This window comes from Balearica regulorum, chromosome 1 (genome assembly GCF_011004875.1).
Source record: "Balearica regulorum gibbericeps isolate bBalReg1 chromosome 1, bBalReg1.pri, whole genome shotgun sequence".
In the NCBI taxonomy this organism is placed as follows: Eukaryota; Metazoa; Chordata; class Aves; order Gruiformes; family Gruidae; genus Balearica; species Balearica regulorum.
The window spans coordinates 207,090,864-207,108,232 of NC_046184.1; the positions used below are offsets into that span (position 1 = coordinate 207,090,864).

The window sequence follows — 17,369 nt, forward strand, 5'->3', positions numbered from 1 at the left end:
TTAATTTTAATATTTCTTCATACCTATTGCGGTGTTTTTCATTTCTTGACCCATCCCTAGGATCTCTTCTACCTTTCTCTTCTCCTTTGCCAAAATGTATCTTCAGTTTTCCTTCCATATTCCCACTCTCTCCTCCTTTGAATTGTGTTTTTCTTTCCTTGTTTCCTCACTTGGTCACACCTCTTCCTTCTCTCCAGCCTTTCTGCCCTTCTCCCTTTTTCTTCCCCGTCTTATTGAGAATTTTCTTTCCTTCCCTTCCGTTCCCATCCCCACTCTCCTCACCCAGATCTCACAGCAGCATGCTTTGGAGCAAAGCCAGTGCCAAATTTTGTGCAGAAGATGACTCCGCACCGACGGCCGTACTTTGCTGTGCCACCACCTTGTGTTTAATTGCATTTGCTGCCATGCGCTCATTGCTCCTCTTCACGTGCTTGCACTCCTGCCATCTCCTGCCAAGATGTGCACAGCTGAAATGGTTGTGGCAGTAAAAAGGTCTCCACTGCTCCGATCTGCATGTCCTGGGGGGCCAAGGCATTGACCACTGGAACACTGCCTTAAAATAATCAATAATGCCGGGTGGCATGCCAACCTCATGCTGGCCAACCAGGGGTATTTCCTCATTCTCTGGAGAGAAACAGCTATTTGTTTAATAGAGGCCATTGCCCGAAAACATTGCTGTGCCTCTCTCAGACCGCCACGCTCCAGGAGAGAGGAGCTGGAGAGCCCGAAGCCAGTGCAGGGAACTCTGGAACCTGGAGGCCATCTTAGCCCTGTGTAGAAGGTAAGCAAAGGTATTTACCTGCTTCCCTCAGCATTAAAAAGAAAAACTTTCTAAAACCCTAGTTAAAAATTAGAAGCTTGCTGTAGCTGCCTTTAACAAAGCTGTAGAAAGTGCTTTTGTTTGCTGAATTAATAAAAGTGTTTTGAGCGCTTCTGGCAATCCAGTGTTTTCTTAAGCTGTAATAACATGGTCAGATCCCTCTGATGTACACAGGTAGCAAAGCAGCATTGATTTTGGTGTTAGAGGCTCTCGCTAGGTCTGGTGATTGATGTTTAGGTAACTTCTCCCTACAGTTTGAAGTGGTATTGAGATAGGTCAGAGAGAATGGGCTGTAAACTTCTGTTCTTCCAGACAAAGCAGCATCATGTTCCTTCACACCGGGTGAGAAATGTGCCCTCCAGCTATGTGTGAAAGATGCAGAAGAGAATTTAGAACTTGCATACAAGACTTAGCTTTTATAGAAGGAGGCCAGGTTGTGCCTGTGCTTGTTTGCTTCTCTCTGGAAGCAGGGGAAGAAGTGAGGTTGGGCAAATGCATGGAAAAGCAAAAGTTAGAATGAGATGGGAAAGCAGACAGGCAAAAGTCAGTGTAAAAAAATAGCAAATGCATTGGGCATTGAGAGAAAATCAGGTGAAATATCTAATATTCTTTCCATTTCCCTTCACTCCCTCCCCACTTCATCTTTCATTTGCACATTGTTGGTCTGCTTAGATTTTTATCTCTTTGAGCTGGGGCTTTTTTCCAGAGGCTTGCAAAATGCCCTGCCCAATTTTGACCATTATATAAGCAATAGGTAATGACCGTAAACCAAGAAGTATCTCTGTTAAAAATGTTTCTTTCTGGAATAGCTGAATGCCAATTAACTTCTTTTAAAGCTGGATTAAAAAGCATAATGTGATTGTAAAGTGCTATGAAGATAAGGCATATAAGCACTGTACTCTCATTAAACTCGTAGCAGCAGAGAACAATGAAATTTTTTTGCTATAGAAATGCAAACTCAGAAGGCTCTGGCAGTCTCGGATACCTCACAGCAATATACAGCATCCCATAAAGTCTTTCTGTTTTCCCTCTCAGTTACAGAGGACTGAGGACATTGGTCTGTTTTTGTGCCTTACCTCACCTCTTTGCTGTCTTCGTCCTGTCAACGAAGCCGGTTTCAGCCTGTCTCTGGCTTTCTCAAACATCTTCATACTGTCTTACACCTGGGCTGTTTTGCTTGGGAACCCAACCTTGATTGATTTCTGTACTCCTAGCCCATTTAATACCTTCTCAACATCAACTTCTGTCACAAAACTTTCAGGATTAGCCAATGCAAATGACTAAATTGAGGGACATTTCACTGTTTACTGCCTCAGTTATTACAAAAACTATTTGCATGTAGCAAGCACAGGCATGTGTGGGTGCATGGCTGCGTGTGTGCGTGTGTAACACAGGTGTGTGTACTGAAATGGTGTGTGACCACATCATCCTCCTTCTCTTACATTTTGGAACTTGTTCATAGGAGAGTAAAGCCATTTTTGTCATAAACTGTCAGCTTTCTCTGAGGAGAGAAACCCACATATTAATATTTTGTACTTTCACGCATTTGAAAGCCTTGAGCTGGCGTGAAGCTACGATTAAACATCATGAAGAAGTTGTGATCAGTTTGTGCCATAAAGTTAATGACAGCATGGAGGTTCAATAATCTCTGACCCAGTAGTCTGAAATTTCCAATCTGAAGTGGAGAAATATCTGTGGATCCACTTTTGTACTGATCAGCCTTTTCTCTCTGGCTATAGATCACAGCATGGGTGCAGTATGAGCTCAGGTTGTTCACTTTGGTGAAGAGGAATCTAATAGCAGCCTACAACTAATTTGGAAGGGAGAGACAGAGGTGATGGAGTGGTGGGAGAGGATATAATGAGGAGCAACAGCCATGTTTACAGCTTGGGACATTCAGGTTAGACATGAGGAAAGACTTTTCACCAAGAGGTTGGGGCAGTCCTGCAACAGGTCACCCAGAGAGGTGGTGGTAGCTCCATCCTTGGGGGTTTTCAAAGCTCAGCTACACAAAGCCATGTCTGACACAGCGACCTTGTGTTGGTGGTAGTCCTGCTTTCAGCAGGAAGTCAGACTGGAGACCTGCAGAGATCCCTTTCAACCAGTGCTTCATTTATGTTGATTTTTTTATTTTTAAAAGAAGAACCTGACTGCTGTGAAATACTAAGTTGCTGGTTTACACGTTATGGCAGATGTCTAAAAATGAGGTGATGGCTTTGTGACCTGCCCTTAGCAAATAGCCACAGGACTGGACATGCTTCCAGTTTTTTGGATATTTTATGGGGGGTGCCAAACAGCTTCATAACCCACAGCCCCATAACCTTTATCTGCAGAATGAGCACGTCACAGGAAACAGTAAGGAAAGTTTCTCCAATTCTTGCTGACAGTGTATTTTTGACTGATATAGAGAAAATGCAGCTGGTAGGGACCCTAATGAGGCTTGCCCCATCTGCTCCTGCCAAGGCAGGGTTGAATGTTTCTATGGCATTCCTGGACATCATTTCCTGCTCTTCTAGACCTTCAGCACAGGAGATTTCAAATCAGCTTCCCAAGACAGTGGTCCCAGACAACCCGGTGTGTCCACCTCCCCTTCCACCCAAGTCTGCCAGCCAGGGTAACAGTTTGTGCTGCTATGGTTTTGTTACTGATGTTCCCAATGGACAGATAATTTTCCATTAACAACTAAAATTAAAGTCTTTGTTCATTTCATATCAACACATGTTTAGTCCTGGCAATTTTAAATAAATTCAATTAAACATTCCAGTTTTTTAATAATTCCAATTTAAATAAAGTCTCTGAAGGGAACAGGCTCTGTAGAACATGATTATCTGTGTAAGTCTTAACTGGAACACTTCTTGTGCAAAATTGATTCTTTTTTCATTAAAGAAAACTGCTGAAATCCTGTGCTCCCTGCACTGCAGTAACCCAAACCTCCCTGCGTCTCTCCTGAGCAGAGAGCTACCATGTGCACAGGGAAGTGTTCAAAGTGCATTGGGATCACCCTGTTCCCACTGGCAGCATGTGCCATCGTCTCCAACGTCCTTCTGTACTTCCCCAATGGACGAGTTCTGCAGCTCAGCGAGATAACCGATCTGGTCTGGTTTTTCCATGGCATTCTGGGAGCTGGGATACTGGTAAGACAGAATTGTTGCTACTGTTTCTTATGGGTTTGGTTTTGTTTTGTTTTAAATTCAGGGCTAAGAAAACCTCTGTTAACAAAAAAAGTCATAGAAATGTGTTTTGCTGTGAGCAGCTTAACTGGGAAGTTGGGTACAGGACTGAGAAAGTGCATTCAAGACTGAAAAAGTCCCTAATTACAGGAATACAAGGTATTCCTGAAATAAATATCAGGACTCCAAGTCAGGAGGAAGCAATAGGACTGACTTCTCACTGTGGAGAAGGGTGACATGGGTGTTCGTCTTCTATGAGTCAAAGCTGAGGTCCTAAGCTCAGCTGGAGGTGGTGAGTTTTCACTATTGTCTGCACATACGCGCGCACACACACACACACGCACTCCCTACCTGTTACTCCTCTAACTGATTTTATGCTCACATAATTCACAAAAAACATTAAGGGAAAAACTGAAACATGTTTCGGTAGGTGTTCATTAGAGACCCAGCCAACAAGAAGAATGTGGAGCTGCAAATGGCTTAAATCCCAAATGCCCCCTGTGTTCCCACACACCCACCTACCTCCTTTTGGGTTTGATCTCCTTTGTATGTGCTCTTCTATAACCACTTCTCCATTCCACCACTCAGGAAAGATTGCTTTTATGTGAATATCCATAACTCGAAGGGAACACGTTTGGGAATACTGATCTTTCCAGTTCTTTAGAAAGCCTGCTCCCTTTACGCTCTTCCAATTATCCACCCAAGTGCAGATAAAAAGCTGAGCGAGTAACATGCATATGACAAATACTGGCTGTTACGCAGCCTGGGCAGATGGTAAACTGGCACAGAGCTGGTTACCTGTGCATCAAAAATGTTTAAGAATAATTAACTTAGAAAAAAGCAAATCTCATTCACAGTCAGGCTATGATGAAGCTACCACTTAATTCTGTGGAAAAGCTACAATGGATGTGGTTCAGACTCACATTTCCCAAAGCAGAAACATGGTGCAAGATCATTGAATTAATTGTTCTCCACCAGCAGCTTGCCAGCTTCTTCTTCCAGCTACCACTTGGGCCTATTACTCATGCCGAGCTTGAACATAAGCATGAGTTTGTGGAAGGAAGCCTAAAGGAAGAAGTGGAACTACATGAGAGACCTGTGGAAAATTCATATCACTGCAAGCCCAGGAGTCATTGGCGTTCAATGAAAGGAAAGGCAGGTGTTAGGCATGAGAGCGTCACAGGCTCGTTGAAAACGTGCCTTTCTTTTAAGGCTTCCACAGAGGCTTGTCTGTGGCCAGCACCGCATACATCAAAAATGAGAATGGCAAGTGAGAGGGGAGGAAAAATTTGCATTGACCTTCAAAACACAGCATTAGGAGTAATTATTGACCCACAAACAATGCTGTTGAGTATATGTGTTTTCCAGAAAACAGCATGACAAATGCCCACAGGTGAAGAGAAGAGGAAAGAAAGCATTATCATCAGCTCCATTTTCCAGGTGCTGGAAGCATGGAAAAATGAAGACTGGTTTCTGGGCCTCCTAGGGAACTAAGCAAGGGGCAAGAGTGCCCCATGACCAGAGCCCGGGACATATCCTGACCCCACAGTGAAGACAGACCCAGCTGCACTTCCGTTCCCAGCCGGGTGCACCCAGCATCTCCCCAAAGGAAACTCAGTAAAGTTGTGCCAACAGGTTGCCTGACCTTGGAGAATCTCCCTGTAACCAGGACACTGACTCCAGAGCCTGGAGGAAACTTCGTAACAGCCTGGCCTGGCTCTGTGAGCCAGAAAACCTGCCTCTGCTTGGGAACTTCGTCCATAGACTGATACCTAGATCATGAGCACACTCTTTGGCTGAGCAGCCAGCCCCACCCTTTCCTCCTCCTCTGCTGCTTCTCTCATGGAAATTTATATGACGTGAAAACCTCTCCATTTCCTTATTTCAAAAGTTTAGGGTGTAAAGAGAGGGAGACTGGCTCCATGTGTCATAGTAACATCTTTCCTGATGGAAAACCTATGTGCAACACCGGGAAATGCCTGACAGAGCCATGGCTCACTCACAGACCTCATTTTACTGACAACAGCCAAATCTAGCAAATTCTCATTCCTGTGTCAAAAGGCAGGTGTTTATAATCAGGCACTGCAAAAAAGAAAGCTGCCAAGCAAACCCTTCATCCTGAGCCAGGCTAATAAAGGACACAAAAGTGCTTGCAACTTAGATGGGAAACCTCCAAAGAAGACAGACAGCCCTGGAGGAAAAGGAGTGTTGGTTTGATGGGCAGAGGTATTAGCTTTCCTTCCAAGTGCCAGACAGTGGCACGCTGAGGCTGAGGTGGTTGCCTTGGGGACCACCTGTGATTATTTAAGAGATGACTTTTTTCCAGGAAGAGGAATGTCTTTTTAACCTTTATGTTCTACATCTGCAGGCCTCCACAGCTGTGGTCCAGCAGCCACTGCAGGTGCTGGAGGCTGACTCTGGGATGTGCATAAAAGGCAATGGAGAGCAAATCCATTGGAAAATATTTAGGGGCCTGCAAATTTAAGCAGGTTTCACAACACTGTCCTACACAGTCTAATAGGAATATTCACACTACGCACATAAATTCCCCAGGTTTCATGGACATTCTGCTCTTCCTGCCCTGTATGGGACATCTCGCCAAAAAATGGTCAGGTTGTTTTTACAGCTTTTACCTTTTTTTTTTTTTTTTTTTTTTCCATTTGGGGAGGATGTGCATCTCCTTCTTTCATTAACTTTACAGGGACTATTTCCTAGTTTGTCAAATACTTCTTTTCTTGTGCTGCTCTGTGACATGCCTACACAAGCAGCGGTGGGCAGAGGCAAGGCAGCAGGAGTGCTCTGGCTGCACAGCTAGACCCACAAAAGCTTTCCTGCCCTCTGGGTACCAACCTAAGTGCAGCTTTTCCTATCTCCAGAGAGCCTCTGTAAGGTGACATTATATCCTGAGACACAGATGGTTGCTGAGTCCATTGTATCAGTCCAGCTCTACCTGATAATTACCATTGAGAAAGCTGAAGTGAACTGGGAGGTCCCTGTTGAGTGAAGACCATTTTGTAGGTTTTCCAGAAGATTAGTACAAAGAACCAAAGTCAGATGTGTTTCAGGAAGTTTAAGACTGATTTCCCAACCCAGAGCAGGATGCTCAGAAGGTTTAAACTGACGTAATTCTTACTCCAGTGATGCATCTTTCCTGAGCAGAAATTCCATTTTCTTAAAACTGACATGTTTGTTCCTGAAAAAAACCCAACAAACCCCTTCTGAAAAGAAGCAGTATAGCTTCAGCAGTCAGAATTACTGTACCAGAAACTTGCCAGCCAGCTCTAGCTGTAATCCTACACTTCTTCCTGAAGCACCCTTTAGCAAGCACCAACATCTAAGCAGGTGTAACTCACAGAGAAGAGGCAGAAGGTGGTTTGCGTTTGAGGAACATGATGCCCCAGCTCCTAGACTTTAAATACCACCCCAGCAGAGGTACTGCGCACCAAATTCAGCTTGTGCTTTTCTCACAGGTTATTTTGCCGGCATTCATGATGCTGGGAGCAGGTGGAGCCGGATGTTGCGCTAACAGATGTGGGGTAAGTGGATATTTATGTGTTGAAATGGCACTATAGAGTTTGCACAATAGCTCTTAAATGGCTGCTCAGCAGATGGAAATGTACAATGACAAACCATCGCACAACCATCAACAGCCATGTCAGAGAAATGCAGAAGAGGAGCTTGATCTACAGCGTCCCTGGGCTGGGGTTGAAAGCTCAGTTAGCCAACAAGAATGTTATGATATTGCAGCCACCGATATGAGGGAAATCATACTCAGCCAGGGCAGGTGCCGAAGCATTTAGCCACATCGTTGAGGGCCGAAGAGGACAAAGCTACTTTACTTCAACCCACATAAAATAAAGCAGGGCTTCAGCTTCCTCCTGCTTGACGCAGTGGTAAAGACTGAGATGGCTGCCTGTTCCTTCTGCTTTCACCTGGTCCTGTTTCCTCCATACCATTCTATGGCAATTTGCTTTTCCACAGGTTCATCCCTGCTTACCTCTGTAGGGGCAGATAGGTTCCCTACTTTGCATGCCCATGCTAAAAGCCTGAGCTGCCGCGGCTGGCACTAAGGAGCCAGCACTGCTTTCTGGAGGCTGGTCCCCATGGAAGGCTTTGACCTGTAGCACGCATTTGCCCAAGTGTTATGCACATGAAAGGTGTAAATGCAATTTTGGCTCTCTGTCATCCAGAGAAAGGCCAGAGAGACTTTCTCCCTTGATAATTAAGAATATTATAAAGCAACATGTTATACAGGCATCTTCATTAATCCTCAAGCCCTGGGCACAGACTTCTGTGTGGCTATCATTATTAGCAAGAATAAACTGACTTAGAATGTTTTTTTAAGTCTGCATCCTTCCCAGAAGCAGCCTGGAACAAGAGCTTCCATACAATAAAGCATGTCTCTTCTGTACTCTTCAATTAATTTTTGGTTTGATCCATGAGAAGACCTTTACCTCTTCAAGATGTTTTACTTAAGTTAATTCATTATTCAAAACACCAAAATAACATTCTTCATTAGGATGTCAGCAAGTACATCCCAAGGGACATGTCATTGCACTGATTTTACCAAATGTCACATGCACAGCGAGGAGGATTTGCTAATGACAGCCAGGTAAGCCAGTTGCAGAGCTGGGGTGTGAGCCTAGGCACCCTGAAATGGGTGCCTGAGCCAGCTGCTTCTTCTGGTTTAGAGTGGTGTAGAAAGCGGTGGTGAAAAACTGGGTGTTCCCATGCTCTGCTGAACGTGGTAAGTCACGAGGGGAAATCCAGCTGAACTGGGCTCAGTTCATGCAGCATCTCAGGTTTCCCTTCTCCATCCTTCATCCCAGTACTAAATATTACAGAGCCAAGAGTGAAACTTCCCCAGACTGGCTGGGTTCACTCCCCCAGCCCACTGATGCAGGTGGTAGCACGGTGCCATCTGGCAGCCCACATCTGCAGACCCCCGTGCTCCTCCACTCCCCTCCACCACTCTCTCACTGTCTGGGCCATTCCTAGCAGCAGCACATGGATGCCAGGTATCCTGTCTGCACCTTCCCATTACTGATTGGTTACCTATGAACTGTTCCTCCTCTTCCTTATTTGCTGTTCTAGAGGAATACAATAGACATTGTTGAGAAAGTAGTTTGGTTATGTGCTATTTGATTAGGAGCTGATGGCCAGGTGATGAAGCTACTCAAACCAAACTAGAGAAGAGGCTCAGTGAGGACAGTATATCTTCGAAAATGCTGTCTTCTGGGACTGTGGGAATTGCCCATCTCTTTGAGGTGGAAAGCGGCGAAACTCTACAAGTCACTCTATGGTTTAGGCAGAATGTGGCTTAACGTAGAGGTGAAATGGGGACACGAGCAATGAGTGAGTGGCTATGAATGGCAGTAAAAACAATAATTTCTCCTGGAACAGTTCCTGGGGAAGAGTGATTTCCAACCATGCAAAAAGAGATGAGTATTGCAGGGACATCTGAAGGCTAATGATGTGCTTCTTCAGAAGAAACCTCAGGGAAGCTTTTTGGGGATAGCGGGAGGAAATGCAGAGACACCCACAGCAGGGTTGCTCAGATGCCCTGACTGTATGGTCTGCATACCCAAGGTGGCGTATGGCATGAATCACCAGGTGCTGGAGAACAGAGGAGCCCTGGGACCGGTTCAAACATGTATGATGGCAGCGACTTCCCAAGGTGCCAGAGCTCCTTGCGAGATGGGTCTGGGTGGATATGGGGTCCCCAGGTCTTGGTGGCTTGTCCACCAACTTCTACCAACTGGCAGAGAAATAGCCCATACTGCAGCTACTCGGGAGTCTCAGTAATCCAAAGGTTACTTTGGCCACCTTTCTGCTTTGGGGACCTTAGGTATAAAATTATAATTTACACTGAATACCCAGCATTGTTTTTCACAGGGAAACAAAAAAGGCTAAAGAACTAATACTGATCAGAATTATTATTCAATCAGAACATAACCATTTTCCTCAGGGTAGGGACTCTATCCTATTATATTTTGTGCAATCTCTGGTTTAATAGTTTCAGACTTCATCACAGCCTTTACATGCTACTGAAATATCAACAACAGTAGTAATAATTACTAACTTTCTCATCCCTTTATTTACCTTACTGAGTTCTCCAGTTCACAGTGATTATGTGCTGCATTGAGTAAGTTTTTTCATTAATCCATTTTAAATTGTTGCCTGCAAACATACCTAAACGGCTTCTTGTCCTTGCATTATGGAGTAATGATTTTGGAAAGTAACAGATTTAGAAAGGTTCTTGCAGTTAGAAAGTTTAGAAAATGTCTTGAAGCTTATCATATACACATCTGAAAGCATTCACTGCACTGGCACAATGAGGAAAAAAGGCCCCCCAGCTTATGTCATTGCAACAGCAAACATACTCCAGCATTTTTCTCTAAGCCTTCCTTAAGAGTTACTAGTACAAGAAGAATAGCCATAGCTGCTTTCCAGACTAACAAACCTAGATAAGCAAAGATATCTGGATTACCAGACAGGATATTAATTCCACCGAACAACACCTCCAGAGAAAGAAACAGAGAAGAAAGCAATGTGCATGAAACAAGAACCAAGGCAATAAAGAACAGCACAAGCTGGGACAGGAGGAACATGGTAACTTCACCAAAGCAGCTGATGCAAATGCTCAAAGAATGAATGCTAAAAGTCTTATCAGCTCACCAGAGACAATCCAATCGTGTGAAGGATAAAGCAGGGAAAACATTAAAAGAAAATCAGCAAAAATGATCAGCTAAACCTTTGCAAGAGCTAGAGAACAGGCCAACACCATGGGAAACTAATTTCAGCAAACTCAAGCATCCCAGCTTAGACCTCATCTTGCAACTAAAGACATAAATAAGGATTTTTTTTTTATTATTATTTTTTTAAAGGAAAATGAAGACTGTACAGCTAGGGAAAAAGATGAAAAGTTGAGATGATGTGATAGTTAATAAAATTGTTGGATTTCCATAGAATATGGGACAAGCCTCCAGAAAAGACTCCAGAAGAGTAGATGTAATGGCGAAATGCCACTGTGTGTCTAGAAAATGCCCAGAAGAGCCAATTTAACAGCTGCAGCAATTTCAGACTACCCTTTCAGTGACAAGTAGACTTTGTCTATATAAACATGTGCACAGTAAAGGAAGTAGGTGAGATGAAGCTAGCCATAGAGCCAACAGATTTCAAATGAGAAAATCGTGTGTCAAAGAATAATCACCAAAGATAGCACTGAGTATTACTAGGACTAGTACTAACCGCTATCATAAAACATAGTAGTAGCAAAAGACCATTTGACTTTTTCTATCATAATTGTCTTTGGGGTGCCCATACTGCTATGCTGTGCTAAAACTAATCATTAGCATAATTAAAATCCTTCAACCAAGATGCAGAATGCACAGTTGAAGTAAATGAGAAAATAGGTGGGGAGAAGTGGTTCAGCATAGGTAGGAGTTTCAGACGAGTATCAGTCTCTCATCTTCAACGTGAGGCACGGCTGGTGATCTTATTATGAGAGACAGTGCATCAGCTACAGTGGTCTGGGCCAATATATTAAATTACCTACATTTTGCTGACAATGAAGCTCTGCTAAGAGGCAACTCAGCCAACATGCAGATAAAGACAAAAAGAGTGTCCAGCTTTGCAAAAAAAGACGGAGTTAGTAATCAGTTATGATGAAATAAATCTCATGAGAAATCCCAGCAACTTCTAATTCAAGGATTGCTTTAGAGGCAAAAGTACGTACAAAATGAGTCATTTCACACACTGGCAGCATGCAAGGTTGTACAGAAAGCAGCAGTGTCATCAGCTGGCAAGTTGGAAGCTGCATTCACCAGCTTGAACATGTTTGAATAGTGAATAGTTTTCAAGACTATGTCACAAATCTGCAATGTGGATGGTAGATATTTCCATTTGACTCTGTAATGCAGCGCTCTGTGGAGCAGCTGGCACTAGGAGAAGGTTTCTACCTTCCTTGTGGGCTATTAGATTTCACTGGCTGGTGAAATTAGATTACACTGGTATTTGCTGGCAACAGGGAAATGTTGCCAGAGGTATTTGGCTTCAAACCCAAGTCGTGGACAGGAGTGTTTCCCATGTGTTTCCTCAGCCGTGTCTCTGCCTGACTCCAAGGCAGTCTTGCTGCCTTGCCTCTAGCCCAGGTGTTCCCCTGGCTCTGTCCAAACTCTCCAGAGTTTCCTTTTCTCTTCTTCTTGGCAGAGTTGTGAACAACCACAGGCAGAGACTCTTAACAAGACTAGTGGGAAGCCTGTCCCAGATACACCACCCGTAGCAGTCACCCGAGATTCTTGTTTCTATATACCAACAGCAACCAGGTACATTCCATCCATTAATAGAAAACTACCCCAAAAAGTGAAGGTAACATTTCTGTGGGAGTGGCAAATGTAAAACATACAGGTGCATTACATATAATTCGAAGTCACTGCTGGTTCATTGCCACAATTAGATTTCTCAACACAAGCAGTGGTAACCACATATCATGCTGTTGCAAAATGAAGGAAAGCAGCAATAAGAAAGGCTCTTTTGCATTCCTCATAAATTAGCAAAAACAATTAATGCATCTTCTCTCGCTTTTATACCTGGTTCGGTAGTTGCTTGCTAGTTTCTGTTGCTACAAGGGCTGAGAAAAGTGTTCTTGGTGAAGAGAAGGAAACGTGAAGGCACATGATGTGGATCACATCAAGCCAGTACTGGCTTCATACTGGCTTTTTGAAAGAACACTACCAGATTTTTCATGATTGCTCAAGTATAAAACTCTGGATAATTAAAACTCTGGGCTTACCCACTTTTAAAAGAAAACCAAATACAATCTGAAATCCTTTCACATCTAGGATAGCTGCACTCAGAAGAAAAGTCAACTATTGTTTATTCCCACAAATATCATGCTATTATTTTGAGTTTCAGCATATAGTAGCAAACAGATAAAGATAGTTCCCCTCCTATTCAGTGTAAGCTTTCCATGCTATTCAGTGCCTCTGTTGAAGGTCTTTTCCCTTTCAGATGCTGCTGTCAGTGGTCTTGGCAGTGCTGGGATTCGCGGGAGGAGTGTATTGTGCAGTCATCTCCTCGCTGGGGTTGATTGGGGGCCCTCTGTGTGACACGGGTGATGGAGAATACCTCTACCCTTTCAGGAACAACACTCTGGAGTGAGTATGACTTACAGGCTCCTCTAACTTTGCTTTTCCTAATACCCCCCCCACACACACACACATCTTTTTATACCAAATTTGAATTTTTCCAAAGTGAACTGATGGTCCACTTGGCCTACACATAAATTCACATTTCTCTGAGCCAGCATGTTCCAGCTGGTCATCTCTTTGACCAGGGATCATCTTTGGGCAAACCACCTGAGCTTCTATTGTGCTTGTCAGCAGTCCCTTGTGCAAGTTGCACCACACTTTCAAAAGGCTGCTGAGCTGTGATTCCCACTGACGTCAAAAGGAAATGTTTGATAAATACGCCACATTAATCTGTTAAATCGTCATGAATTGAGTCTACTCTACCTACTTCTGAAAAGCAAAGCAAAAATCTTCTCTGAATCATTAAAGTCAACCTTGGCAACCATGCTCTTCAAGCCGGAGCTGGATGGACTGGACTGAGATACCATAGCAGGAATGGAGAATATGGAGACATATTTTTAAATCATTAGGGACCTTTCCCTTCAGTTATTAGCACTGCCATAAAACAAAAGGGAGATTCTTGTGCGTGCAATAAAGTACAGATGTGGCACTCCTCTAGCCATCAATTGCACCTCTGCAAAGGCAATTCTGAAGATAACCACCAGCTTTTTACCAATTGTAGTGGAATTTGAGACTCACTTTGTGCTGTGCAAACAAGTTCAGAAATGTAACACAGAAAGCACTTTCAAATTTTTATTTTCTAATATGTTGCCAATTATTTTTCTCTATCACAGAGACAATTATTTGTTCAACCAGACAACATGGAGCATTTGCAAAGAACCTGAAAACATCATCCTTTGGAATATTGTCCTTTTTTCTATTCTCCTGGCCATCGGTGTGATTGAAGCTATTCTTTGTTTTATTCAAGTCATCAGTGGACTTACTGGCCTCATATGTGGCTCATGTATGAGGAAAAGAAAGGTTGGTATGCAGTAGAAGATATCAGAGTGCTTTACGTTCTTACCACTTTTATTTTTCAGGTTCTGTTAATGGTACAGGATCAGAGAGATCTGCACAGGCCCAGATGAGCTCCTCTGGGGAGCTGAGGCAGTACAGATGCATTTGCACACTGTCTCTCTCTCCATCACATTGTAGTCAGGGATAACTCCATCCTCAGGTATTTCAGAACAGCGGAGCAGTGTGATGTATTGACATACTCAGTTGCATGGTTGTGTTCCTATTCAATAAGCCTTTTTGATAAAGTGTAATGACCCCCCAACATCTGTAAATGAGAGAGATTAGAAGTAAAGGTGTTTTTAATTGGTCAACAGTAGTAAAAATGTCATTTTACAGAATGGAAGAAAACCTCTTTCAAGTTTCATTTATCACCACTGCTTCTTTTTCATTGCTTATTTTCATTGTACAAGATGCTTGCAGTAAGTCTGATATCCCTCTGGAATATTAATTAATTATCTTTCATTCATTGCCTTTCAGACAAATATTTCCGGAATGTGAATGACCTACAGGGGATGCCAAGACAAGCCCTGAGCTGCCAATTCACACACAATAAGGACAGTGCACTGTGCTGTATTTATGGGGGGACAACAAAGAGAACCCAAAATGTTCAGGAGTTTCATGGGGCAAAATGAATTTTTTATAAAGAAGTCAGCATGGAAAAGGGCTAGATCATTTAGATCTGGGACTCCAGATTTTCATCTCTCTAAATATTTCTGCTAAGTCTCAGGTACCGGCAAAAACACTAATCTGTCTGGTCCTGTCTGCTGTACTTGCGCATAAAACACAAGGGTTCCCAGATAAAAGTTCACCACTTGCCCTCTTGTGTATATGGGAAACTGCACTGCTGTTAATGTGTGCATTTATCAGCTGCAGGAAGCAGGAGCTCTGGCTAGATGTAAATAACTTCCCGTTCCCTCCAAACCCCACCTTGAGCTCACCTGCCTGTTCCTATTAATTTGCTAAGTGGGCATTTCCAGATTTAAATTAGGATGTGCAGAGAGTGTTTTTCAGCTGCCCTGGAGCCAAATCCTCTTGTGTTCATTTGGCAGCTTGCTGTCACGTTTGACAAAGTCCAGTGCACTTCTAATTCAGTTCTTCAGGAGTATCTGAGAGGCGTGGTAGCCCTGGAGGGGCATTTGGGTCAATATAGACAGTAGGGTTTGGAGCAATAGTTTAGCAATGTCCAATTTAACAGAAAGGAGGAGAAACTTGGCACCAATTTTGCCCTCACGAGACTGCATAGGAGTCTCAAATTTCCACACAGGTCTGTAGGGCTGTTCTAGACTAGACCACATGAACAAAGCAACTAACTGCGAAAGATAAACATTAAATCAGTAAGTGTAGTAATTATGTACAGCTTAGTAACAAATAAGAGATATAACCTGAAAGGCAAGAAATTGCATCAGTCTTAGTGTTACAGCAACAGTAATCCCAACCAGGAACTGCGTAATTCCCCACCATCACTCAAGATCAAGCCCTTGATGCTAAAATCCATGGCCAGCAACTTTCAGAAACCCCATCATTTCAATGCCTTCCTCAAAGGCTAATTCTTGAACACGCCACTGGCTTCCCTGAGTCAACCAAACTGTAAAATAATCTTTATCCATTCTGAAGGCAAGTATACAGTTATGAAAATCTGAATATATTTAAAGCACTTGGAGTCTATTTTTCAAAGAGAGGCATTTATGTTTTCTCAGTCAAAAGTTGTTCATATTTCTGCATCGCAGCATGGGAGCAAGTTATTTGAACAGTTATTGCAGACACATATGACTGTTGTCCTCTAATGCAGTACACAAACTCCTTTACACAAACTGGGGAAGAAAATAGTTGTGCCAAGGTGAGGAGCACATGTACACTCCCTTAGAGCATAGCTTCATCTTTAGAAGCAGGAAATTTGCCCCATAAAACTTAAAACTACCTTCTGTAAAAAAAGCCTAAGACTTGTTCAAGTTTGCAATCATGACTAGGTGCATCCAAACCTGCCAGGTGGCTTAAAAACTCATGTTCATTGTCAGCAATGAAGCCTGGAGAGTGCTACCATATAAAAGTAGACATCAAAACAAAGCCAACTGATTCAAAAAGAGTCAAGAAGGCAGCTACAAGTAAGGATATTCAGTGTGTAGTCAGACAGAGCAAGACTCCTTCATCAGCAGAAGGGCTCTATGAGCTCTTCACGGTCCCTAAATAGGAGCCCTGCCCTCATCCTTTAGTTTTGCCTCCCTGACTCTAATTTCCATGATAAAGCCAGTCTGGGCTGTGCCAGCAGTGGGAGAGGGAGAGGTACCCACTGGCACGCACCGACTCCAGCACGGGAATGTAAATGTACTGTACTGCTGCCACCTGCTTGTTCCAAGCTGTCCTGCCCTGGGGATGTTTAGTGTCACGTCTGTGTGCTTACAGGGACACTCTGTCCTGCCAACTGTGCAATCACTGGCCTCACTGATATATGTAAATATTAAATATTGCTATTCTGAAGTTATTTTCTGGCTTAATTTGTGTGACCTAAAGGACTTCGAACTAGCTCTGGTGGGAAGAGACATGGAATAACACAGAAAGTAGAGTTAAATTCGTCTTGTCTAACTTGAACCACTGAAAAGGAGACTTTTCTGGGGCAGGCATCAAGCCATGTAGTCCACGGAGAAGGGCAGCCTTCCCCTAGCCCATACTGAAAGAGATGTCTAAAGCAGACGGGAGGAATCGCCTCTCCAGGTAAGATTCAGTTGTCCACCCTAGACAGGAGCACCTGGTGCCATTTAAGTGCAGCAAAGCATCCTGCTCAGCCTCCAGATGCCACTGGAGGTGGCAAGGGTCTCCCACATGTCCTGTGTCACACCTGAGAGCCACTCACAAATCTCCAGAGACCCAAGTATCTTAGATGGAGCCAGCAACAAAGAGGTGTGGGTGACCAAAGTAAACGCCTGTCTCTTGCAAACACAAGGATGATAAAAATTCATTTAGCCAAGATACCTAAAGGGGGCTAAAATTAGGCTAATTCATTTCAACTCATGGCTTTTTGGATCTCCTAAATTGCCTTTTACACATGTCAAAGCCTGAGCTCTCAGAAGTGTCACCAGAGCCTTCGCCGGGAGCCAGATGGCTCATCACAACAGGGGTGGCTCCTCGCACCAAGCACTGCGGATTCCTGTAAGAAAATGGCTACATAACACTAACAACAATAATTTTCATTTGGACAGAGAGTTGGCTTGACTAAAGACTGAGGCATCTTTAGGC

The 17,369-nt window shown here is 43.5% G+C and overlaps 1 protein-coding gene across 1 annotated transcript; it reads left to right on the forward strand.

Moving 5' to 3' along the window:
- Positions 1–701: 701 nt before the first annotated feature.
- Positions 702–16,563, forward strand: LOC104636896 (transmembrane 4 L6 family member 1). The gene is made up of 6 exons (XM_010304200.2): positions 702–781; positions 3,775–3,954; positions 7,461–7,526; positions 13,003–13,148; positions 13,916–14,102; positions 14,616–16,563. The coding sequence occupies exons 2-6, from the start codon at positions 3,784–3,786 to the stop codon at positions 14,634–14,636; spliced, it is 591 nt and encodes a 196-aa protein (XP_010302502.1). The 5' UTR covers positions 702–781; positions 3,775–3,783; the 3' UTR covers positions 14,637–16,563.
- The last annotated feature ends 806 nt before the right edge of the window (positions 16,564–17,369 follow it).

Bases quoted from the DNA above. Each gene is read 5' to 3' on its own strand.
- LOC104636896 (XM_010304200.2), top strand. From the start codon at position 3,784: ATGTGCACAGGGAAGTGTTCAAAGTGCATTGGGATCACCCTGTTCCCA. The intron at 3,955-7,460 runs GTAAGACAGAAT...CTTTTCTCACAG, and splicing joins TTCTGGGAGCTGGGATACTG to GTTATTTTGCCGGCATTCAT. The intron at 7,527-13,002 runs GTAAGTGGATAT...TTTCCCTTTCAG, and splicing joins GTTGCGCTAACAGATGTGGG to ATGCTGCTGTCAGTGGTCTT.